Below are 26,444 nucleotides of genomic sequence, written 5' to 3' on the forward strand. Positions count from 1 at the left end.
TTTCAATGTCGTATGGGAAAGTATGGGGGTAAAGCTAGCACAAGGGTCGTTATCGTTTTAATACATTGGGCAAAAACAGACGTACAAGCTGGGTTTTTTAACAGTGGGCTGGTTGTATTAGTGTAATATCCTGCTCCGACGATGTGGATGGGGTTCCAGTCGCTAATTGATTTAGAATGCGTGGTTGTTGTGGCGCAGCTGAATCATGAATGACTATAGTACTAGTAGGTCCTAAAACAACCAAGTCTTTCAATAAGCAATTTCTAAAGTTCAACACCACGAGATTGTAATCGTGTGTCTCAGTCGGAAAGAGAGATGAGGGCAGCAATTCATCAACTTCTATAATATCTCCATACCACAACCTTGATTTGAGACGCAGTTGGTATATGAATTTCGTCAGACACAATCCTGTCTGCCGCCATTTCCAGTGTGACGTACTTCTTGAACAACGATACCATCCTATATAGTATTCCCACATAATGTCAACACTTTTGAATGCAATTTCTGATTTCATTGCACCATAACTTAATGAATTACAGATGTAATAGAAATATGATTTGTAAACAAGTAACACATAGCCCCATTTCAATCTTACTGGTGGCATGTATAACAGCTTACTTTCATATCCAAAAACATCCAATTGCAGAACATACTCACCTCCAATACCCCCGACCCCTGAAGATCCGGGGAGAATAGATCTTCAGCAACCCATGCTTGCCGTAAAAGGCGACTATGTTTGTCGTAAGATTGGTTGGTTGGTTGTGTAACGCCACACTCAGCAAAATTTCAGGTATATGACGGCGGTCTGTGAATAATCGAGTCTGGACCAGACGATCCAGTTATTAATACCGTGAGCATTGATCAACGCAATATGGTATAGGTGACATGCATCAACCAAGTCAGCGAGCCTGACCACCCGATCCCGTTAGGTGCCTCTTACAAGCATGAACGACGGATGGGACCGCCGTCAAAAAGGCTGAATATCTATGGTATATGCACTAGGGACAGATACCCCGTAATAGGTTGTGACTAGGTTAGTGTATTTATTACCAATAGCCTTCAGTACCAGGAGACATTTTTGTACGAACTTAACCATGTTTTGGTTCCTCAATGCGCAATGACTATGTCATCTTCAGTGCGTATAACAATGTTCTGACAATGTTGACGTGACGTCAAAAATGTTTTTTTTCGTCAACAATCAACACACTAGAACATCAGGCATGAAGCACATTCCATGTATATACATAAGTCCCTGTGTTACCTGACCCAATGCGTTTATCGTTGCTCATGCTATCAACCACTGGATTACCTTGTCCACACTCGTTGTTTAACATGCAGGTCGACAAAAGGATGACTGCTCTGTCCCTCGTGATTTATTCTCCCTGCAGTGTTTCATCGTATAATAAACAACTCCCACTTGTCGTTTATTTCTTAAATATACAAATGGAGCCCAGAACAATCCTTAATTATTATTTTTAATTTCAGCTGAGGCAATCTAGACTTACCAAACCATTCTAGACACCCACTCATGGCTGACCATGTCCAAATTGAGTATAAAAGATTGAACCCATATAAATGCAAATATGCATATGGTGCATTTAGAGTAATTGTCAGTATTGATGCAGAATAGATCACATATCAATCGATCTGTATCTGTTTATAACAAGGGGCGGTGGGGTAGGCTCGTGGTTAAAGCGCCTGTCCCGACGAAGACCCGGGTTCGATTCCCGATATGGGTACAATGTGTCAAGCCCATTGCTGGCGTCCCCCGTCGTGATATTGCTGGAATATTGCTAAAAGCGGCATAAAACCACACTCACTCACTCTCTTTATAAGAACATAGACTTCTGGTATAAAACAACAGCTCCCACACAGTGATGCTGACGTGTGGGTTTTCCTCTGCTCTTGTCAGATCACAACGAGAAGTTGGATATTGTTTTAAATATCGCTGTATAGAAAAAGAATGTTGAGAATAGGTCAGTAAACTACTAAAATAACCAATTCAACAACACAACAATTTATAGAAGTGAACATCATACTGGTCCATCTTGGGGCAAAGTTCAAGCGAGGTTAACCACATAGCGGCAAGTCAGTGCATGGTTGTACAGTTGATACGTTCGACCATCTACAATACCTTTTATTTGGAATAAAATCTCACCAAATATATATTTTTTAATGAGGACTGTTAAGACTGTTATGTGTGTCAGTGTAGAGACCGTTGTTCCTCTGATTGATATATGGCGCCCAGCGTGGACGGACGTGCATGCGTGGACTATATTTGGTTTCGTTTCATATCAATTGTGCAATGTCATTCTTTCATCAGTACTCGGGTAGCAGCACGCCTGTCAGTAAGTATCTGTGTTTGAAAGCAGTTCCTTAAAGACTATTCCTTCTTGCGTAAAGCTTTAAAATAATATTACTTTCTCGTTACACGAGTATTTTATTATGTGAATAAATCTCGTAACTTTAGTTTATATATATAATTAAGCGTTCAAACTGGGTAGATAAATGATATCATCCGACCGCTGGAGCATTTCGTAAATTCGCACATGGTTCAAGTTTCAAGTAAGTGTTTGAAAATATATGATTTTTCATAAAAGTAGTATATTGTGTTGTTGTCTTTTTGCAGAGCTCTGTAGTATATTCTTGACAATATTATGAAACTTTAAGTGTTTAATAAGTTCTCAGTATTGAACAGAAACATTGCTTCTCTATCGACATGATCTACATTAAACGTGTTTTGGACTAACTGAAATGAATACAATCCACTGCCTCGCTACGGAATGTTTACTGCCCGTTCACTGCAGAAATCTCTCGATGGAAAATTAGGTCAATATTATGTAAACATTCGTGTCGCCTAAATCTTAATTCAGAAGGTAAATTCAGTAGGCAGAAACCTGCTTGAATCACATTCTTTCATCAGAAAAACAACCGTAATGATGACTCGTGACATTTAACGTCTATAATTTTTATCAAAACAATTCAACGTGTATTTTCCATGACAGTAAGTGATGCAACCTTCACCCGAGTCACGACCACGTGATAAATACGTCATGATCTATTTTTAGTTTCGTGACATGATTTGGATTCCATTTCTTTCATACTGAAAATAATGGATGTACAGCAATCACCTGAAGATTCTAACTTACCGTTTGTAGCTTAAATGCATTAATACGGTGGCAGAGTAATTTAACCGATCGGAAAGCTTGATAAAGGGACTAAATGGAGGTTTTATGTAAGATCCTTCTAGCAAGTTCTCCCATCCAACAGGTTGCGCATGGGCGGAGTCTTGAACGTTGATTGGTTATCCTTGCGAATACGTAAACACCTACACCACAGCATGTGATCATCCCGCATATCGTTTCAGAACCAAAACAAACCAGCGTTGTCATCGAAGGACACAGTGTTTTACACGTATAATTGGATTATATGTTGATAAACGAACTACCTAACTGACTGTATTAGTGTTCCAAGGGATTTTACTTCATCAAGGAACACCTTCACAAAGGTAGGAATGCTTCATTTTGATATATTTCTCGCATAGATATTTTGTTTACATGGGGTCTTCGGAAACCCGATTTCGTCAGAGACATTTCTGAAGTGTGGTTTGCTACTTCCGTTTCTTTGATTAAATTAACTGATCAAGTGACAGTAAATAGGATAAGGGAGTGGGTTGTCATGTTGTCAAAACATCGAATTGTCGGGAGACACCACGTCGAGTGTCGTAATGGCGAGGAAAACAACAGCCTCTCGACAGGTTGTTTACGTTCTCGTGAACTTTGACCTTGGCATCGTTGACTGGTGCGAGGGAGTTTATGATGGGCGCCGTATAGAGTTGATGAATCAGTTCGGTCCCGAAGTCAGTTGTGTCGACATCGTCTTACCGTGGGCGACAGTGGTGCTTGTATGAAAGGGACATAGATTTCACTACCAACATTAGTGATCAGTCGGGAGACACACGTTAGGGATTTCCAACTTGGATGTGGTTCTAATTTTATCCTGGATTTGACGAATTATCGCCTGGATTATCCAACGGGAATTATTCACATGATCTTTTCACGGAATTGCGGATATTCTTTGAATGGATAAATCTCACTTGTCTCGGATAAACAATTCTAGAGATCTGGGACCAAGACACAACAATATGGGCAAGTTGCCAGGGTATGTGTATTTCATTGATTCTCCCAATCATCGACATGACTGTCACACGCAAGGAAACCACGTGGCCCATACTGTCACATTTTGACAGATGCTCGTGATGTTGTCGGAGTTGAAATTTATATTTCAAATTTTCATGTTTTGTCGTTTTGTTGAAAAGGAATGTCAGGGCGATAATATGTAGTTCTTCAATTTTAAACTAATAATCCCACAGTATTGTGATGAGTCACCCGTGGGATTGTATGGGTTTATCTTTATAAAATAGGGAAAAAATTAAAGTCATTGAATTATATGATTAATCAGGATTAACAATGTGTTTAGTGAACTGAGACGACATTTTTCAACTTCTCTTACATGTTTTAAAATATCAAAATTTTGAAAATATTATTTAATATATGATTATCCCATAATTATTAGCCAAACCTTTGATTGCCGAATTTATTGTAATTAATATTACATAGGTTTTAATACTACTTAGTAACATGTGAGGACTTATTTTCTTATTAAAATCATCATTGTCAGAAATAGAACACATGTGAGCAAATGTTTTTTTATCTCACATGTTATCATGGCAACTATCAAAAGTACAATGACTCATGGACATTAGCATATTTTCCACATTACACTACAATAGTGTGATACAAACATCATAACACATTTAATTTACCTACATTGTTCATATGATATACTGTTTCAAATTGCCATGGCAACTAATTGTTAATATTATAGAAACTAGAACAAAGTGTAATAGTGTTGCACTGATAGAATCTGGGGTCATCATATAGCTGTTATTTCAGCTTCTTTACCACAAAGACACCAGCTGTAACATCTGTGACAAGCATGACCTACTTCACGATATGAATTCATCCACACATGGGCAATGGGTGTGTGTAAGGGATATTTTATCCTTGAGCCCACCCATTTGACTCTGCCCACGCAGGCACTCGTATTATTTGGCTTTTTTGAAATAGTTGTTTGTCAGAATGTCCAGAATCACCTGTTTAAGGAAAATGTCTTTTTCAGGAATAGTTTCAAATGTATTTTTTAACTTGCACGTTTATTTCTTTAGCATTTCAAAGATCTTGATCGTTTGAGACTCACAACCTTAGTGAAACTTCAACTATAATTAAAAAAAGAATATTCTGATTGTTTGTAATCATTAATCTAAGGAAATAAAATGGTTTAGGCGAAATCTTTAAAATATGAAACAAAAGTTATTCTTCCTCTGGGCGGTCATAAATATGTATTGTATCACAGGTACATGAGTTGCATTACCCGGAAGTACGAATTCTTAGATCAATTATTGGGAGGGACTCAAGGCTTGAAGGGAGTGGTAAGCCCCGACCCGCCCTTTTGTTAGGACACAGGAAGGCTTGATACCTCAAATGTTTTGAAACCCTTTTCCACTGTCAAAGCCATTACTTCAAAAATAAAATCTGCTTTATCAGTATTTCACACATGACTTGTTGCAGTCAGATAGGACTCATGTTTAGAGTGACCTCATTTCGCAACATCAACTTGCCCACACCCAGAATGTTTCCTCCCCCTCAAAACATCACGCCCAGATTACCCCATTAGCAGTGATGTAAGGTATGAAAACTGAAGTTGTGGAATTATGAATGCTTTTGTAAAGATTGCTATCTGTATTTTGAATGGGCAGGATACGTGAATCACATGTTGTGTCTGAAGTTGCTGGTGATCTAAGGCAGACTTTGTCAAGTTGGGGGATACTGATTGTTCAAGTCTTGAGTCACAAGCTAGTGGCCAACACAGCGTGTCAGTCGGACAAAGAGGACTCGACACACTTAGTATCCATGTCTAGATGAGCAATAAGTTCATGACGAAACTCAACACAATTGTTAATTGATCATATCCCTGATTTGATTTTTCTGTGTATTTTTATCAGTCAGTGTGGTTACATTGCATGACATAGCTCTTAAATTATAATAAAAAATATCACGATTGCAAACAATGTTGTGTATGTTATTCAGTGGTAAGATATTAAAATAATAGTCCAGTTTAGAAACCGAAATTCTGTGCATACATATCGAAACAAGTTTTCTCCTTGAAGATTTCCATCACACAGGTGATGATCAACTTGATGGGATGGGAATGTTCAGTGCTTAAGAAGGCCGCACTGATAATGTGAATAGCACATGAACATGTTGAAGCAGGGCAATGGGGACTTAAGGATTTCCTTCGGGAAATATAACAGTGGATAATAATTCTAATCAAACATTAAAATCTTTCCTTTCTATGAAGTGTTATTCATGAAATCCCTTTATAAAACCGACCATCCCTTTCAAAAAAGCCTTTCTATAGGCAGACACTATGACGATTATTTCAATCATGTTGAAATCTCTATTTTCATCTTGTGGGTTAAACATTGTGGTATGTTATTAGTATTAATAAGTCAAGTTCTGTTTATTTGTTTATCGTGTTTATTATTTCAATTAAAATATAATTATGAACAAGCTAAATCGGTGTCTTAGGTAGCAGTTTCGCCAGTTATGAGATCGTCCTATCCCTCCTGCCGCAAGCCAGTGGGCCGTGGTGATTAGTAAGCGCGAGTGTACCAGTCATCGCTCTGTGTGTGTGAATAGCTCAAGTTCAGCTAACATGGGCAGGCTGTACACTGCTGGCTGCCGATCCAGCACAGGCCAGTGTGTACTGCCACCACAGCTGATGAGGGGATTCCCCTACACTATCAGCTGGGCGAACAAACAGGCCGAGCTTCACCCTGCTGACAGAATGCTTGAGGAGTGGCTGCTTGATATGTTTTGTCAAGTTATCAATAAATTCTTTCTGCAGTTGAGAGGATATTGTGTGGGTGGGAAATCTCATTTCATAGTACATTATGTGTTTGTTCTGGTGATTGAAATATTTCCTAAGTCAGCTCTATAAATAGATCGGATCGGGAATTACCCATGTAATGTCCCAGTAATAAAGGTCTTCCTGAATAAGCTCTGCTTGAGTGTAGAGCAGTAAATGAATATATTCTCTTCCATTGTTGTAACTTGTCAATGTATTTTACATGTGGTAAGACGTAGAGCCTGCTCAGTACAGATTATTTAGGGGAATTTTGGTAGACCCCAATGATTTATATTGAAGTGTATTTGTGACTGTATGCCATGTATAAGTTACAGTGATCTTACATATTCACTTAGCTTACACACAGTCGCAGTACAAAGTACAGTCTTTGGACTACGGTATTCATCACAGTTTATAGTAATTTTTTAAATATACCATTTAGAAAGAAGTTGTTATCCCTTAATTGTGTCAACTTTTGAGAAATGCCTATCAAACAATTTAAGATTCATCATCATTATTCTTTCCGTCTGATTTGTGAGCCAGGAAACTTTACATGGGTTTCGAGACGGGTAGAAACAGTCAAGCTGATAGCTAGTACCATATTGTATTGTAAACTTCATGGGTTTTTTTCCAGTTCACAAGTTTTCCCCCATCCTGTGAGGACCAAGTTTGGTGTTCGCCAGTTCCCCGGTCACACATTCTCACAGAGGCGTCTTCATCAGGGGGTGGGACGAGGGTTTACAAGGATTCCCAGAAATCCTTTCCCGATGACGATTGACCCCCACGGCCCAAGGGTGAGTAGATGTGTTTGACCATGTGGTTGTACGGTGGGTGTTTGTTGACAGGGGTTCGTTATTGCGATTGTAGAATTGTGGCTTGCCAGGAGCAGAAGGCTCTGGATGACATACCATGCATTGCAGAGAATAGCATGAACCAACATAAAAACAGTGAAAAATGCATTCTGTTGTTTTCGTCATGGACAGATGAAGAATGGGAGTCTTATGGTGACATGTTTGTGTGTGTCAGTATGGTGACATGTTTGTGTGTGGCATTATGGTGACATGTTTGTGTGTGTCAGTATAGTGACATGTTTGTGTGTGTCAGTATGGTGACATGTTTGTGTGTGGCAGTATGGCGACATGTTTGTGTGTGGCAGTATGGTGACATGTTGTGTGTGGCAGTATGGTGACATGTTTGTGTGTGGCAGTATGGTGACATGCTTGTGTGTGGCAGTATGGTGATATGTTTGTGTGTGTCAGTACATCTATGTGGACCCAGTCGTGTCTGCAGCATGAAGTTGTCACATGAACTGAAGAATGATTTCACGTTTAAGGCAGTTAAAGGAAATTTTTGAATCAGCTGTTATATAGTTTAATAAACAACTGATAAAGAGTTCAACCAATATGAGATACTTACATATTGAACTTACTTTACATGGACATGCTGGAGAATTGATGATCAGTGGTAGTGAACTACATGTTTATGTGAATTTGTGTAATATTAGATGCCTTGAGATTGATATTATCATTTAACAAAAAGAAAAGTATATATGATATGATAATGTTTGTTGTTTAACGCCGCACTCAGCAATATTCCAGCTATATGACCGTAGTCTGTAAATAATCAAGTCTGGACCAGGCAATCCAGTGATTGTCATCATGAGCATCGATCCACGTAATTGGAATGCGATGACATGCATCAACCAATTCAGCGAGCCTGACCACCCGATTCCGTTAGTCGCCTCTTACGACAAACATAGTAGCCTTTTACAGCAAGCATGGGTTGCTGAAGACCTATTCTACCCCGGATCTTCACGGATCTAATATGATAATGACAAATGAGAGTCATTGATCATGTCCAAATGTTTTCAACCACCTCATAATAACAGAGGGTCCAGTTTCACTCAGACTGAGACGATCAGAACTCCATACTATGACATGGACTGTAATACAACAGTTTCAGTGCTAAGATCACTTTCTGGAACAGAATCTAGAATTCTCTATACATCTGTCATTCTTAATTCATTGTTTACGTACAGATAAGTATGTTCATGAAGTAATAGTCGCTGTGATTGCCGGGTTAAGCAATAATCACTCTCACTCATGAAGTATTCGGGTAGTCTACATGACCTAATAGCCTTGACCATGTTAGGGGTATTCGGACCAGCCCAGTGTTGAGGAGGGCATACCGGGGACACGACCTCTAGGGGCACCAGTCTGGGTGATGCGGTGCTGGGGGTGCCCAGCACGGACTGGTGCCTGGACAGGGGAAAGGTCAAGGCTGCCTCTGGCGGCATCATGTTTGCTTCAAACACAGAGGTGACATTTAACAGGATTGCCAATAAGGTTACAAAACTGATGTACTTGTTGGTTACAAGGGTATTAGTTCATATTGCAGGGGTTTATATGGGAATTGTGAAATCCATTCCCACGATGGAGCAAGTCAGAATATTATCTTACAAAATACTTGTAATTTGATCTGACATTTGGAGCTGAGAGTGTAGGCTGTTTGACAAATGGTGTTTATTGAGCAATAGGATCAGGTAGTTTGTGCTGCTTTGTACGACACAGACATCATGATCATTGAACACTTTAATATTCATGGAGTAAACAAAGTTAAAAGTGTTTTTCAAACAGGAATTAGAACTAGGAAGACAAAAGTGCTGAGTCATTGATACAAGCAGTGTGGCGTGTGACATCCTGGTGTTGGTGTACTTATGTTGCCCTGTTCTAGTGAATGAACAGGAGGTGTGTTTCTGAGAACTGGTGGCTATGTCAACATTGAACCAGGAACAGGGTTGCCACTAGGAAGTTGTTGGCCTACTGTGGACTAGACAGTGTCTGTAGGTTTACTCAGCTTCTTTGTGGGGAGCCCTGTAGGTATGATTCAGACCAGACTGCCGTGTGAGGCTGCATGAAGGTCAAGGTCCAAGTGTCTGCTAGTACACAAAGTGTTATACAACCAATCATCAGTGATAAACATGTTCAAACCCAGGTAATCTTGGTAGTGGTGATCTGATTTTCCTCGAAGTTTACAAATGTGGAAAAATTGCACTTTTATAGCTACGTGTATGTACGTGTGTGTGTTTGTGTGGCTGCTTGTACTAGTCCGGACTGATGCCGATTTATAGTGCTTGCTCACTGAGATACCATGCCGCAGTTTAACATGAATACCCCACTCAGACACAGTATACTCACTCCGAGCCTACCAGTCCTTGTTTTAGCTCCTTAATGCTGAGCGCCAGACAGGGTAACAACAAGTACCATCTTTTAACGTCTATTGGTATGACCCAGCCAGGGATCGAACCACGAACTTTCCTCTCTCCGGGCAGACACTCTACCACTAGGCCACGGAGGCGGTCTCGTCAGTGGTGAACCTGCTTGATTGCTAAAGCTTGAATCATTGCATATCAAAACTGCTGACTCTGCTGTTTTATGAACCCCACTGACGAGTACCATGAGTACAGACACATACATTAGGTACTACTGATAGGGTTCACCTATTTATTTCCTCAAGAGTACAAATCCCTGAGAATGCTCAGTTCTTCAAACTTATCAGCAAGTCTTCCTTATTTCCACTTATGGCACATATCTACATGAAATACATCCTTGTTATTTCAAATATTATTTCTCAGAAAAAGTCCTTGAAATGCCACATGCATATTTGTGGTCAGTCACCCATAATCCTCAGGGTTGGTTGAACTGGAAGACAGGCTGACCCAAATAAGCACTGAGAAAATTAAAGGAGTGTTTCTTGGCCAGTGACACATGGAGTTGTGATGTCATAGCTATTCATGGACCAGGATTCAGCTGCCAGCATGGCTGTACCATCACATGGCTGGCTCAAAATGGAAACTGACTATTTAGGTATTCTGGGGTCAATTAATGAACTGTGCTGATTGTTGTGTTAGAGTTCATTGATTGTGCTGGCTTTGTCTTACTGATTTCTGTGATTTGTAACAGTGGCATGTGTGAAAATGATATGGTGTGTTGTTGAAAATCATGGGATGGGCATCTCCTTGTCTGGGGGCTTGAGCTGGGAGTACATGTGTGTTAAAACAGTTCTATTGCTTTCAGACTAAATTTGTTTGTTTCATTTGTTTTTTGTTGGTATCGTTTTGTAAAAAAACATTTTGATTTGATTCTTCACTTTACACATTATTTGACAATGTTTGGCCTTAATGAAAATATTCATTTTTGTGGATTTTATAACCATTCAGTTCTATATTTTTCTAATCAATGTTTTTAAAAACTGACTGTTTGATAGTTTTAATCAACAAATTTGCCTATTCTATTTGTTTCTTTGCAAACCTGAAACATGCATGTCATGTGCGCACATGCAATAAGACAAATTGTCTCAGATTGATGTGTTTGACATATTGTATGTTCCATAGACTTTACTCTTTTCTTATTTTGCAGGCAAAGTTACAAGGAAGTATGGACACTATTCCAGGTCCTGACTTCTACAACCTGGCTAGCAGTGACAGTGACCACACAATCCCTGCTGCCGACATCGCAGCGTACGCTGCCAGTCCAAACTCCCTCTACATGTATGAACAGGAGAAGCATGACATGCAGAACTCCATCAACGGCTCTCTGTGTAGTCCGTCACTCTCTGGCTACTCCCACGGAAAGGAGGACTTCGACTTGAAGCCGCAGTATGAGATGAACAGTCTGGATCTGTCACTGCCAGACTCAGTCGGAAACCCAGGGACACCTTCCTCAAGCAAATTCTGGGTTAAGTCGGAAATGTTCGATCCTGAAATGTCGATGGAGAATTGTGATATGTCAAATGGACCAACTCTGGCAGAGTTGAATATGGATGAATCTCTACTGGACGAGGTGGTCAGTTTGGTGAACGCTGATTCTGCGTTTGCCACAGCTACAAACAGTGCTTTGTGTTCAAAGGGAGATAACCATGTGTCACTGTCATCTTTGCTTTGTACCCAATCCACAAGTGTGCCCAGGGCAACAGACTTACAGCAACCTGTGACAAAGTTGGCAACCAGTTGTGTTTCTCAGATGAACCTCACTCCACCCTATTCTCAGAGCTCCGTGTCATGGGCAGTTGACAGCACGAAGGTCAACAAACCAGCACCAACACACGTCTCCTATAGTGTCCAGTCCACAGTTCCATCGTCCACAGTCACGGGTACCCTTCCAGTTGATGACAAGTCCACACTTCACAAACTTTTGTTGCGGAAACCTGTGGCCCAAGTCAGCAGATCCGAGTCATCGATGCCGTCACAGCCACCACAGACTCACAGCAGAACAGGGGTGCCGACTAGGGTCAAGAGGTCGGCAACGACTGCCAATCTGGGCAATAGGGACGAGGATGTGGAGGAGAAGTGGAAGGAAATTGAGAAATACATCCACGAGAAGTCTGAGGATTCCAAAGCATCAGCTTCATTACGGAGTAAGAGGAGCAGGCATGGTAAGCGGTACTTTGAGTCTACTCAGTGATTAGTTATTTTCCATCATTTTGCTTATGAAGAGATGATGATCCTCGACAAAATACATGTCTCCATTACAATCCATGGCTAAAAGATTGTTTATAATCACTCAAATAACAATATTTAAACCATAGAATAAGAGTCCTAATTTTCATGACAAAGCCCAAAATGAATGAAAAGAAATTCATGACCTCACTTTTTTGTGTAGCCCAAATGATTCCACACACACACACACACACACACACACACACACACACACACACACACACACACACACACACACATCCACCCTAGACACTGTAGTAAATGCCCTGATGACATTTGTCCAGTTGACTGTGGGTGGACATGTTCCTGGGTGTAGCATAGCAGGCTGAAACATCTCAACCCTGTCTTGTGGCTTGTTTGATAATGGTAAGGTTATCATGTAGATAAAATACTAGAATGATTTCAAATTATCATCATAAGCAACTGTTGAGTTGCTGTGATAAATATGCTTGTTTGGCATAAAGGAACAGTGATGTAAGACTGAAAGCTGGTGTTGATGTGTGTTTTATGGCCTTGTCTGATTTCTGCCCAGTTTAGGTCAACAAGGGCTGAATTAGCTGTCATAAACAAAAATATCACGTCAGGAAAACCCTACTTTCTATACCCTAGTATTTTCTTAGAAGCTTGCATTTTCATCCCAGTGATGGAAAACTACTGAAAGTGAAAGTAAGATCCTTTCCTTGTTTGGCCCTGACTTCATCAGACACATTGGATGACAAAGTTGCTTGAAGGACATCACACAAAACGAATAAAAAACATCACATAAAATGATGATAGAACAACCTTGGAATGTTAATTTTATCCACAGGATAAGAAGATCAGTTATTGAGAGTGTATTGCTGTTGACAGTACAAAGTGCTGTGCAACAGGCTGGGCCCATGAAACACACTGGGTGCAGCCATTGCCTTCACTCAGTCCCAGCAGACACCATAAAATAGAATCTATTTTATAGTCTCTGGTCCCAGACAGTTCAATAAAGAATACACTTTTGCCTAAAATAGTAAAACCATCAAAATAGCCTGTTACGTGTACAGATCACTTGTGGTCCTGAAACATATTTTATCATTAAAGGATGTACAATGTATTGTGGAAAATGTAGATTTTGTTACCATATATATGTTGAATATTTCATGGGTTAATAAATGACAAAACCTATTTTAAAGATTTGTTATGCAAAAAGAATGAGTTTGAAAAAGATGTTTGAGCGAGTAGGTCCTTTAACCCTTGTAAAGGCCTTTAATGAGCATGTTGTTTGTGCTGTGAGAAAGGTGAAGGTCACCACCGTGCAGTCATAAACATCCAGTTGTTGCTGTGCTGGTACATAAAGGAAATCCATCACTAGTCGACCCATCAGTGTATGGTGGAGATAACTAATCATTTGTATCATGTTTTTTGCTTTTTTATTTTTATAATGTGTCTGTATATCATGTTTTATTTTACTTATAATTAAAAAAGGAAAAAAGTGTTTGTTTATCACTGAAATAATATTGCATGATACCTTTTACTTTTTATGATATATTCATAGCATGATTGTTTGATAGTGATACAATGAGGTAGTGACTTGGTATGGTATTTGCATGGCTGAATATTTGGCTCTGTGCCAGAGTAAACATGGTACAAGTATAAAGTATTCTCTCTCTCTCTCTGATGCTCTTAATTATGATATGGGATATAGATTGAATTAGCACATTGTTGGGAATCATCGACAACACGTTTACTATGGCTTGGCTAAGTTTTTCCTCTGAAGTGTTTTATTGGTATTTTTCAACATGTTTTTTAATTATCAGATTCAGGAAGCTCTGCAATGACGTCCAATGAAGATCAGGATTCAGACAATGATGTGTTCAGTGACAGAGACTCCGACCTTGATGATGACCTCTCGGACGAGGAGGGTATGCTCAGTCAGTTGTCTCCCCTTGAGGAGTCGCTGATGGGTAACGGCAAGAAGAAGGAGAAACAGTATTTCTGGCAGTACAATGTGCAATCAAAGGGACCCAAGGGTACGAGACTCAGACTGGAACTGGACAGCTCTGATCCTCACCATCTGAAGAACTTCGAGGACCCTGTGTTTGACCCCAACAACACGCAAGTGGCCGGTATCCGCCACGGGGGTAAAGCCAGGAAGGGAGATGGCAACGATGTCCAGCCCAACCCCAAACGACTGGTTCAGATCGGGATGCAGATCAAGCGACTCAACCGCAAAATTAATGAAGTGACGTCGCTGGGTGAGAGCACAGCATCGGCAAGGAACCAGTCGAGGAAGGAGAAAAACAAGTTGGCGTCTAGGTGAGTGGTGTCATGTGATGTGATGATATCATAGGTTTATACAAAGAGAAGTTGAGTCACTATGAGGTAGCATGCAAACTGCGGAGCCTGAGCTGCTGTGTTTGGACACAGAATATTGTACTATGATGGTAAACTTGATGTTTCACTTGTGATGATGTAAAATTGTTTATTCTGTTGTTTAGTCATGTTGTGGCACTGTTTTTATGGTGATCTGTCGTTTACAGGGCATGTCGGCTCAAGAAGAAGGCTCAGCATGAAGCTAACAAAGTCAAGTTGTTTGGTCTGGAAAAAGAACACAGTAAGTCTCTCAGAAAATTGTTTTCTGAAAATTGATTCTGTATTCAGAATAGGTCTTCAACAACCCATGCTTGCCGTAAAAGGCGACTTTGCATGTCGTAAGAGACAACTATCAAGATCGAGTGGTCAGGCTCGCTGACTTGGTTAATGCATGTCATCGCATCCCAATTGCTCATGATGTCAATCACTGGATTGTCTGGTCCAGACTCGATTATATACAGGCTGCCGTCATATAGTTTGAATATTGCTGAGTGTGGTGGTAAACAAAAAACAATCAAAGAAAGTATTCCAGAGTGTGATAACCCATTGATACAAGCCATGCTTGATCATGTTGATACACTGCTGGACTTTCAATGTTACTGCAATAATCCCCAAAGTCTTATCAAATTTCTCTTCAGGTCATTTTTAAAGATTTGTCTTGGATGAAATTAGCCTGATAAGGGATAAGGAATAAGAAACAATGTATAATGAAACTATAAATGTTACTTGTAAAAATAATGTAAATATCAACAAGAAGAAAGAGTTTCACAGTACCACACCTTGAGTGTCATGATGCGGCTTCATGCACATTGCAACTACATATACTAGCTCTGCACAGTCCTGTAGGAGTGTTAGGTAGAGGGCCCTGATGTAATGCATGTAGTATATGCTGATGTGGTTTACAGGACAGCTGATGGAAGTGATGGTGAACATAAAGGCAGACCTCAAGAAGCGCCTCCTAGAGAAGGAGGAGATAACTCCGCAACAGTCACTTGTCGAGACACTCGAAGAGCTCATCAAGACCCATCTCAGTAAGTGATTCTCAGTATGATGGTAATATATCATCATGTTGAAAATGTATGGTTTAAAATGCATTTATGACAAAAATCGTCTTAAAATATCAGTCTGTTGCAGTTTTTGAATCAACATGTTTTTTTCTGACAAATTAAAATTTAGATAGAAACCATTTTGGTGACAAGATTGTGTTTGCTTTTGTATTGAGTGAATGGAAGGTGTGGGGGATTGTGTGTGGTAGCAGCTTTACCATGTAGATAATAAGTAGTTGCAAACAAGCGTTAATTTTCAGTAGAAATATTTCTTATTACCAACCATGTACGAGAAGTAATACTATCTGATGCTGCGCAATATTTGTCTGTGTCCGAATTCATGATTTCACAATATCTGTAGGAGTAGTAAATCTTTGTCTGCAGACAATGATTGCCAAGCAGAATTATATTAGTCTGTGCTTGTCAGGCTAAATTTAGAAACTGGGGGAGGAATTGTGCTGCAGGAAATAAGTGTTTCGGAAATCGTGACAGAATATTAATTATTCTGTCTTGCTTTAGTCAATATGCACTCGATTTACAACAAGTCTGTTTGAGCTACAACTAATCTATTTAGAGAAAGTGTTAGTAAAATGTCAAACTGCCATTTAGCTAAGAAATAAAAGCAATGAATATTATATTTAGAACAAGAAATGTTTTGCGACTTAAAAAATTAATTAGGGAATTCTGGACAAGAAATTCAGCATTTGGATAATATGATATATTTTTTATTCAAAAAAATATTGATGGAAGTAAGAAAGTCAACATGAGACATGCAGCTTCCATTCTTTATCCAATATCGTTCTCAATTGTTAAGAAGAAATTGATGCTGAAATTGATATATGAAACTGTCATGAATTTGATAGGGCACATCTCAACACAAGAAAGCCTGAATTATGTTTTTGTTCTATTGATTTTGTGTGTGTGTTTGTTGTTTAACTCTGCACTCAGCAATATTCCAGCTATATGATGGCGGTCTGACAATCCAGTGAGTGTCGATCCATGAGCATGAGCATTTGGGATCGATGACATGCATTAACCAAGTCAGCAAGCCTGACCACTCGATCTTGATAGTGGCCTATTACGACAAGCATAGTTTCCTTTTATGGCAAGCATGGGTTGCTGTAGACCTATTCTACCCCAGATTGATATTGTGTGGTATATGTTGTATTTGTATGTCCAACATCTCTGAACACAGAATATTTAAGTGTGGTCATAGGTAAAGGACATTAACAGAAGCAACATAGCTTTCTCTGTACAAAATGAAAGTTGATCAAGAATGACAGCCTGATAATTTGTTTATTTTATTTTACAGAAGAAATGATTGCTGGCAATACAACCGATTTCGTCAACAAGGTGATCGCCACGTATGAGAAAGGGGATCCGTCCGGAGGGCTACCAATCAGGAAAAAATGAGCATCTAAGACTGTTGACATTGTGACTATTTCAAACCATGAGATTGATGCTACAGTTTCACTGGAGACGGTGGTCAGCGGAGACTGGCTGTGATTTCATCCAGCGACGTGGTCACGTCTCCAATACAATAATAGTCTGACTCAAGTAAAAATGCAGTTTGCTATGTATTAGGTTATTTGTAAACATAATTTATTTCAATGCATTTATGGATATGCCCTATCTGAAATTTTGGCAGCTTTTTCTTGTTTTTGGATTATTTTTCTTAATTGCTATTTTTATGTGTGAAATACTTATAGCTCTTCTTTCAAAATGCCAGAAGTATTTTAGTATCAATGCCTTTGTTGAAATATTGATTTTTATGCAGGAAATTGAACAGCTGGACAAAATCAATTTGGATGACTAAATCTTTATTCAGCTGTCACACAAACAAATTGTTTGTAGCTAACCAAGTTATCTCTACCCCATCTTTGGTTTAGGTCGCAGTTTGTGCATTGAAACTCTGTTGGTTTATTGTATCATAGACCTTTTGAGTAGTTTGGAATGATCAAATGTTAGATTCACCTGGCCATTTTAGAAATTGCTACTTTCATTACAAAAGTAAGCAATGATCAGATAACCATGGTAACTTAATTGTTTGTCATCCAACATTCATGTTATGTGCATAGTTTACTTTGTCCATGTTTTGCCATCCAAAGACATTTGTTGTAAGCCTCTGTGTTTGAAATCCCATTATTTGTTTGTTATTTGGTTATTTGTTTTGTGACATAACTTTGTATGGATATATTTGTATGTTCGATATGATCTATTATGCGCTGCAGTGTTTTCATCGACATCATCTATTTTCACAGAAAAACATTTTCATTATGATTGTCGTCACTAGTCAGTGTTTCATACAGTTGTATTGAGGGGGAAACACTGAGCGTTATATATCTCAATAAAACTATGTACAGACTATTGTTGATTGTTTTTGTTTTATTTTATGCATATTTAAAATGGTATATTTCATGATATTGTCTCATTGTGTATGTTGTATCTGTCTAGTTCTGGTGTTGTGAGATCCTAGTAACAATACAACTGATGAAAAAGAGAAACATCGTCGAAGAATACTTTCAGAAGTGTGTGCTTCTAAATATGAGAAAAAAGGGATATCTAGAACTATAAAATCTTAAGATAAGAAGAGCACAAATTTCAAAATATTTCCATTGTTTTTGTTTCCATGACAACAATCTCTCCATCTGTAGGCAGATGTAAGAACTGTATGATAAATGCATTTGTTTTATGTATCAAAAATGTTTTTCATTTCTCTTTTTTATACATTTGTGCATGATTACAAAGTTGACATTTTGTTTTTTCTATGGATTTGTCCTTCCAAATATGACACTGTATCACAGATATCTTTATTGTTATTCTTGTGTGGGTTGCTAGGTAGTGGGCGAGAATGTTTGCAATGTTGGATATGAGTAATAGCAGTGGGGCTGACCATGTGATATCCTGGTTGGGGGTGGGTAGTGTCGGATCCTAGATCCTACATTATTTCGGTAACTGCTTTGCAACAATGTTGTGTTCTGAAAAGAGAAGCTAAGTAATTTCTCTTTCTTACAGGACATCCAGTATGTCCACTGAAGAATTTTACAAAGTTTATTTATAAACAAAACATCCCCCAGAATAGCGAGTGGTCAGTTTCTAACTAGGAAATCGCTAACTACAGTGAGACTACTTACCTGGACATCAGATATACCTGTTATCAGTATTATAATAATTCAAAATGATGCTTGATACTTGTTTTCTGGCAATTTGGCTACTTGATCTTGATGGTCATAATTAGTGTGAAAAGTCATGAAATATATACCTAAAACTGGTCCGTTTAATCATCAAACTGTGGGACATTGTGTCTTTGCAATATTCGTGGCATCCTACATGAAAGGAGCCTGTGAATCGAGCACGGTGAAGATGGTATTTTCACACAGAGAATAAACAGTTAGGTTGTTGAAGTTAATTAATAGATCAATAACGCGTCAGTGACAGTCTTCACAATAACTGTCAACTCCAGTCAGATTCTGATATCCAGATACTCATTGATGCAGACATGTATTGTAAAAAACAGATGTCCAGATAACTAGGGTTCCACTGTACTGGGACGGTTGGATGGCAGTAAGGTTTATCATCTGTATCAGCTGAGTCTGTGACAGACAAGGCTGGCCCTGTCAGTGGGATATGAAGGCTGTGTTCTATGGAGGAGAAAGGCAAAAGGGCTGCAAGTGACAGTTTCTGAAATGTCTCAGGAAATGGGAAGTTAATGTGATAGGGTTGTAACTGTGAGAGGTTATTGTGCATAGATACAAAGAGGTAGGGAGCAAGAAAGTAAGATGGATCAAAGTTGCTTGCTGTGGGTCCAGATGCCAACACTGTGTCTGTTTTAAACGTCATTATTGGATTCATTAGTATCGCAATATCTAGCGGTTGTATTTAGAAGCCATGCTTGAGGCCAGGCTGTTTATTTCTTGGTTTACAGGTTTGTGTTGGGGAAGTTCTGGTTGGAAGGTGGGGGGTGGAAATAAATTAAAAGTCATTTAAAAAAACAAGAATTATTAAAGAGTCATTTTAGATTAATTTCCCCACAACATTTTGGGGTTTGGGCAAATCTGTAAACCAATATGAAACTACAGTATTGCCTGGTGTTGTTTATATAATTGTTACAGTTATCCAAGTTTCCCTTCTAGTTCATGTATGGAATGTTCTTTAACTGTTACACTACGTAGGATGATAGTGCTGAGAGTGCTGGTGTACAGAGCGAGGATATCATCTGTAGAGTACCACAGCCATGTGTCTAATGCATGCCAACAGCTCCATGTCACCAGCAACTTAATCTCAGGATTGTTTTGTATTATATCTCCTTTCAACTGAGAAGGCTGAGACATTTAGTTTAAGGTTTGTGTAGATTTCATCCATTCATCCAGTATCTCTATGTTAAGCTTGGGGAACTCTGAGGGCCCATCTTCCTGAGGCAAGGGAATTAATGGACTATAAAAGTCCAATTTCCACCCTTACCAAACTAGAATGGAATTATGGAGTTAATCTTTTGGCTGAACTAACAAGTCCAATCAAAATAATGTAATGAAATTGACATCCATTCATAAACATGGCGACTGCTGTGCAGATTTTGGTCAATTGCATGATTTGCAGAGCATGTGTACCATGAACATGGCACTAACAGATACTTTTTATCAAGGTGCACTTTGAGGCACTTCGCTAGGTGAAACCTGTTTTGTTACAATAAAGATCTTGATTATTGAAAAGATTGTTTTGACTGGGCGCCGCCATTTTGTTTGAAGCAAAAGCAAGTGAAATGAGAGACGGAATCTGATTGTTCAATAGGCGGGACATATAAGGGACTTAAGTCATAAAAGCCACTAATGGCGCTATGATCGAGCTCCAAAATTCCAGCCTAGTTCAACAAGGGTGGAAACTGGACTTTTACAGCCAGTAAACTGCCTTGCCTTGGGAAGTTGCTTAGGATTTGACCATTGCATATTTTGTGGGTGGGTAGGTAGGATAAAGTCACTAGCTATTCAGGTTTAGCTTATGTTGTGGTAAGAAGGGAATTTGTTCTTCACACTGTGATGGTAGACACATCTACTGTTGTTCATACCTGAATGGTAGATAGCTGCTGTTCATACCTAGATAGTAGATACAGCACTGATGTTCAGATCTGAATGGTAGATAGTTGCTTGTCATACCTAGATGGTAGATACAGCACTGATGTTCAGATCTGAATGGTAGATAGTTGCTTGTCATACCTAGATGGTAGATACAGCACTGATGTTCAGATCTGAATGGTAGATAGTTCTTGATCATACCTAGATGGTAGATACAGCACTGATGTTGTTCAGATCTGAATGGTAGATAGTTGCTTGTCATACCTAGATGGTAGATACAGCACTGATGTTGTTCAGATCTGAATTGTAGATAGTTGCTTGTAATACCTAGATGGTAGATACAGCACTGATGTTGTTCAGATCTGAATTGTAGATAGTTGTTTGTCATACCTAGATGGTAGATACAGCACTGATGTTGTTCAGATCTGAATGGTAGATAGCTGCTTGTAATACCTAGATGGTAGATACAGCACTGATGTTGTTCAGATCTGAATGGTAGATAGTTCTTGTCCATACCTAGATGGTAGATACCACACTGATGTTGTTCAGATCTGAATCGTAGATAGTTCTTGTTCATACCTAGATGGTAGATACAGCACTGATGTTCAGATCTGAATGGTAGATAGTTGCTGTTCATACCTAGATGGTAGATACAGCACTGATGTTCAGATCTGAATGGTAGATAGTTGCTTGTCATACCTAGATGGTAGATACATCACTGATGTTGTTCAGATCTGAATGGTAGATAGCTGCTTGTAATACCTAGATGGTAGATACAGCACTGATGTTGTTCAGATCTGAATGGTAGATAGCTGCTTGTAATACCTAGATGGTAGATACAGCACTGATGTTGTTCAGATCTGAATGGTAGATAGTTGCTTGTCATACCTAGATGGTAGATACAGCACTAATGTTGTTCAGATCTGAATGGTAGATAGTTGCTTGTCATACCTAGATGGTAGATACAGCACTGATGTTCAGATCTGAATGGTAGATAGTTGCTTGTCATACCTAGATGGTAGATACAGCACTGATGTTGTTCAGATCTGAATGGTAGATAGTTGCTTGTCATATCTAGATGGTAGATACAGCACTGATGTTGTTCAGATCTGAATGGTAGATAGTTGCTTGTCATACCTAGATGGTAGATACAGCACTGATGTTCAGATCTGAATGGTAGATAGTTGCTTGTCATACGTAGATGGTAGATACAGCACTAATGTTGTTCAGATCTGAATGGTAGATAGTTGCTTGTCATACCTAGATGGTAGATACAGCACTGATGTTGTTCAGATCTGAATTGTAGATAGTTGCTTGTAATACCTAGATGGTAGATACAGCACTAATGTTGTTCAGATCTGAATGGTAGATAGTTGCTTGTCATACCTAGATGGTAGATACAGCACTGATGTTCAGATCTGAATGGTAGATAGTTGCTTGTCATACCTAGATGGTAGATACAGCACTGATGTTCAGATCTGAATGGTAGATAGCTGCTTGTCCATACCTAGATGGTAGATACAGCACTGCTGTCTGTTGAACAGAGCAGGGTGGGAGATACAATATAGGTAGTGATAAGGTATTGTTCAAGGTAGACAAATGTTATGACTTATGGTATAATATGGTATCTTATGTCAGTAGTTGCTCATCAGACCTTTTCAGTAAAGATACAGTGGATCCTTCAAAATCTAGAGAGATGGATTAAAATCAAGACCATGTTTAATGAATCCTTGGAAAGGAAACATAGCAATGACTTGATTGTCCAGAGATTGCCCAGTCTGGATGGGCAAGGCTACTGTACGACATGGCTGTACATAAGCTTGTAGACACCCGGGGATGCTCAGTGCAACCCTGGTTACTTTGGATCAGTGTTTTGCCTATCCCCATTTGCACATGTATATAAACACCTCATGTATGTTGTTTGTATCTTGTTGAACAGTTGTGAAAAAAGAAACAGATGGTGTAAATAAGAGATTATTTTATGAAACGTGGTCAGTTTGGTAATGATTTCCAATGCCAAAGATTGCTTGCTTTCATGGTGAATCATTGACAGAACTCCTGTCCATAAAACTAAAGTGGTATCCCATTTCATTGACTGCTAAATTGAAGCAGGTTAACTCTCTCAGAGGTATGAAATCCTGTATATATACTGTCAGTGCTGCTTGTATCTGAGAGGGTTAACCCGTGATAAGTTGTGAAGTCCTTACCAAACTGCTGACATAGGGCTTTCATTGAGAAGCTGGTAACGGGTGGTCTTTCAACAGATGAACGGGTCTATGTGTCACATATTTGCAATTATATATATTTTACAATAATTAACCCCTCAGTTCCCTAATTTCATACAAAAAGCTGAAATAAAAGACAAAATGGTACCACTCTGTGTTTCTTGTATTTCATACCACTCTGATAGTGAGAATCAAGCATGTAGTAGGTGCTTAGGCTGAATTGATGCATTGGTACACCAAGGTATTGGACACAAAAGATACCATACATAGTTAAAATTTTGTCCTTCTTTCATTCCCCTGGATCCAGAAATGACCGGGGGCACAGGTGGCCCAGTCGTCTTAGGCGCCCCGATTCGCGATATCCCGGGTCGCCCTGATTATGTTTCTAGGTTTGTCAGCACCATGCTCGTGCTCGTGGGTTTCATCGCAGTTGTAAACGTCTAAGACCGCATCTCTTCAGGCTTTCCTCCCACATTAAGCTGACACACCGCGATATGACTGTAATACTGTTAAAAGCGGCATTAAACCCAACTCACTCACTCACTCCAGAAATTATCCATCTGTCCTCAATCTGTTTTTTGTTTCCAGAGCAGAACTCCAAAACGCTTGTATATTTCTTGATGAAACGTGGTATACAGATCAGTCTAGATATGCATAGGTGCCTTTTGATGACTGGGGATTTTTTTGTTTCATCTGATGAATTAACCTCTTAGACTATATGAGGATATATCATCTCTTGATGACTCAAATCATTATGATATGATAATTAATGACCTATCTACATACCTTTTCATGACCTCATGACTGAAGATTGAATGCATCAGGTTACATCAGCCATTAAACTTGTAATCTGACTTAGGGCATGAACTGTCACACTTTTCAACTTTCTTATTTGCACTTCAGCACTCTTGTGAAATATCGGGTAAGTACAGACCCCGCGTCTAAGGCATCACAATTCACTGTGCAGAGTTATGTCCCTTAAACTTGCCAGAAACCTATGACCATTAGTTCGAATCCTAGATTCGCACAGGTCACGTTTTACGTTTCATCAGCACCATACCCGTCCTGGTGGGTTTCAACAAAGTGGTAAAAGTATGAGACTTCGTCACACCTGCAACATCGAACAGACACCTCTGGATATAACTGAATTTCCGTTCAAAGCAGCATTAAAGCAAACTCACTCACCTGAAATATACCTTTATCGGGGCCTGTCAGTTTGATGTGGTGGTACGTGTATGTGATATGAAAACGCCGGTATCATATTGTTTACTCATCCTTATTATGCTTGCTGTCAACAAAATACAGTACAGAACGACGCTGGCCATGGTCATTTTGGTCGTCTGCTACAAACAAGGGAGGCTACTCCAAGTAAAACGGTCACAATGATACCCTGCTATCCCTACAGGAGCTTCGCAAAGACTACGTCACCTGTAACTTGATGTTTAAAGTACTACATCATTGTCATTATTACAAAACAGATGCAGCACACACACACACACACACCACACCACACCACACCACACCACACGTACGCACGCACACATACACACGCGCACACACACCACACAACCCCCGTCTCTGACCCCTTATTAATTTACCATACAGACCCTGAAACAAATATATATTATACAGCCCATGCAAGTTTATAATAGTGAGTAAGTCTAGATTACTGCAGTAACAGGAAAATGAAGAAAGTCTCTGGGCTCCTTTTAGTTTTATTTTATAAGATAATTTAAAACTGGCTTTTTGTGTGTAAAATATGTTCATTTCAGAGACTAGATGTTTGTGTACCCCCTTATCAACACACGCCAAATATTTAACCTTCCTTATAAAACTATGTACCCTTTGCGATATTATCTTGACGTTGCACCTTGGTGAACTTAACGTTCTCGCCTATCACTCGATATCGAGTACATGCATGTACAACTTGCACTTCAATAGCATGTCTGGTCAAGGTTAAACAACTCAGTGATAAATAGACAGATCAGTTCCAAGTTACAGGATGTAGTACATTGTCTTTAGGGTCTTTTTTAAATAATGTCAAAGCAGTGTCGAGGAAGACTTGACCTTTAGTGTGAAACTGATGCGACGAATGTTAAATAATCATATGCGTAAATTAAAGGTTTAACCTCGAATTAAAATTATATATAGCTTTCATAAAATATATATTATCCAAGAAAGACGATAAACGTGTAATAATAGTTTCCGGGTTTTTTAAATAATGTTGACGTAATACTCATGTTGTTTACGCATTATAAAGATCATTGTTAACGTAATATTGATGACGTCATGTTGGTGCTGCCAGCCCCTTGACACGAGCCTCAAAACACAAGATACTGTTTCACGACTACATCCGGAAAGTGCGAATAACATAGAGATTTCGTAATATTAGCATGTTCATGTGTTTCAACAACCAGACGTCCATCTTAAAATTCAGAAGCAATGTAGCAGTGAAGCCCTAACGCATATCAGACGATCGGGAGGTCGTGCGTTCGATTCCCGGCCGCGTCATCCAAAAAAATGTCAAGCGATGGCTATTGTTGCCCTGGCTGGCGCTCGACATTAAGGGGCTAAGGGGACTGCCCGGGGTGCGGAATGTCTGAGGTTCGATCCCATACTGTGCATGAGGTTGATATCCATTTTAAATTGCGGCATCAGTCCAGACTAGTACAAGCAGCCCACACACACACACACACACACATACACACACACGCACACGTACAAACGCGCGTGCGTCACTATATAATCCCATGTGCAATAATCTTGAACGTGACGTATACCCCAATTCACCCCATCTAACGCATAATACACAGACTATGGTCCATACTCACACACATCAACAACATCGAGTTCGTTGAACCTTCAAGAGCAGAGTGTTATGTAACCTAATATACCCTGACGTAACATGAATATATCATATCTGGAGGCAGACACCGTTAGACATGGCGTGACGTGAAACCGCTGGGTTTTTATTACCCACAAATGCCGGTTTCTTTCATTCTGACGCAGTTTTACTACATTGTCTGCGTCAGTAATAACATAAACAGGAAATTGAACCCAAATGCACTTAGTGAAAACCAATCACATGCAATCGTGCGTGGCTTCATTCAAAGGGAGGCGTTGATATTTATTGTAACTTAACAACCAACAGAATTACCTTATTTCTCTGTAATTAAGTTGTCTCCTATAGTGTTTGTTTGTTTGTTTGTTTGTTGTTTAACACTGCACTCAGTTATATGACTGCGGTCTGTAAATAATCGAGTCTGGACCAGACAATCCAGTGATTGATATGATA

The 26,444-nt window shown here is 39.3% G+C and overlaps 1 protein-coding gene across 3 annotated transcripts; it reads left to right on the plus strand.

The window, feature by feature from the left end:
- Positions 1-3,344: 3,344 nt before the first annotated feature.
- On the plus strand, positions 3,345-23,296 carry LOC139452267 (CREB3 regulatory factor-like). Of its 3 annotated transcripts, none has more exons than XM_071233668.1 (7): positions 3,345-3,508; positions 7,604-7,763; positions 11,388-12,402; positions 14,254-14,752; positions 14,977-15,050; positions 15,715-15,840; positions 17,168-23,296. In XM_071233668.1, exons 2-7 carry the CDS (start codon positions 7,737-7,739, stop codon positions 17,266-17,268), a joined length of 1,842 nt encoding a protein of 613 aa, XP_071089769.1. In that variant the 5' UTR covers positions 3,345-3,508; positions 7,604-7,736; the 3' UTR covers positions 17,269-23,296. The 3 variants fall into 3 exon arrangements, with proteins under 3 accessions (XP_071089769.1, XP_071089768.1, XP_071089770.1); XM_071233667.1 differs by lacking the exon at positions 3,345-3,508 and adding an exon at positions 3,818-4,161; XM_071233669.1 differs by lacking the exons at positions 3,345-3,508; positions 7,604-7,763 and adding an exon at positions 10,748-10,835.
- The last annotated feature ends 3,148 nt before the right edge of the window (positions 23,297-26,444 follow it).

Source organism: Haliotis cracherodii, unplaced genomic scaffold (assembly GCF_022045235.1).
Source record: "Haliotis cracherodii isolate W230 unplaced genomic scaffold, xgHalCrac1.p SCAF_9, whole genome shotgun sequence".
In the NCBI taxonomy this organism is placed as follows: domain Eukaryota; kingdom Metazoa; phylum Mollusca; class Gastropoda; order Lepetellida; family Haliotidae; genus Haliotis; species Haliotis cracherodii.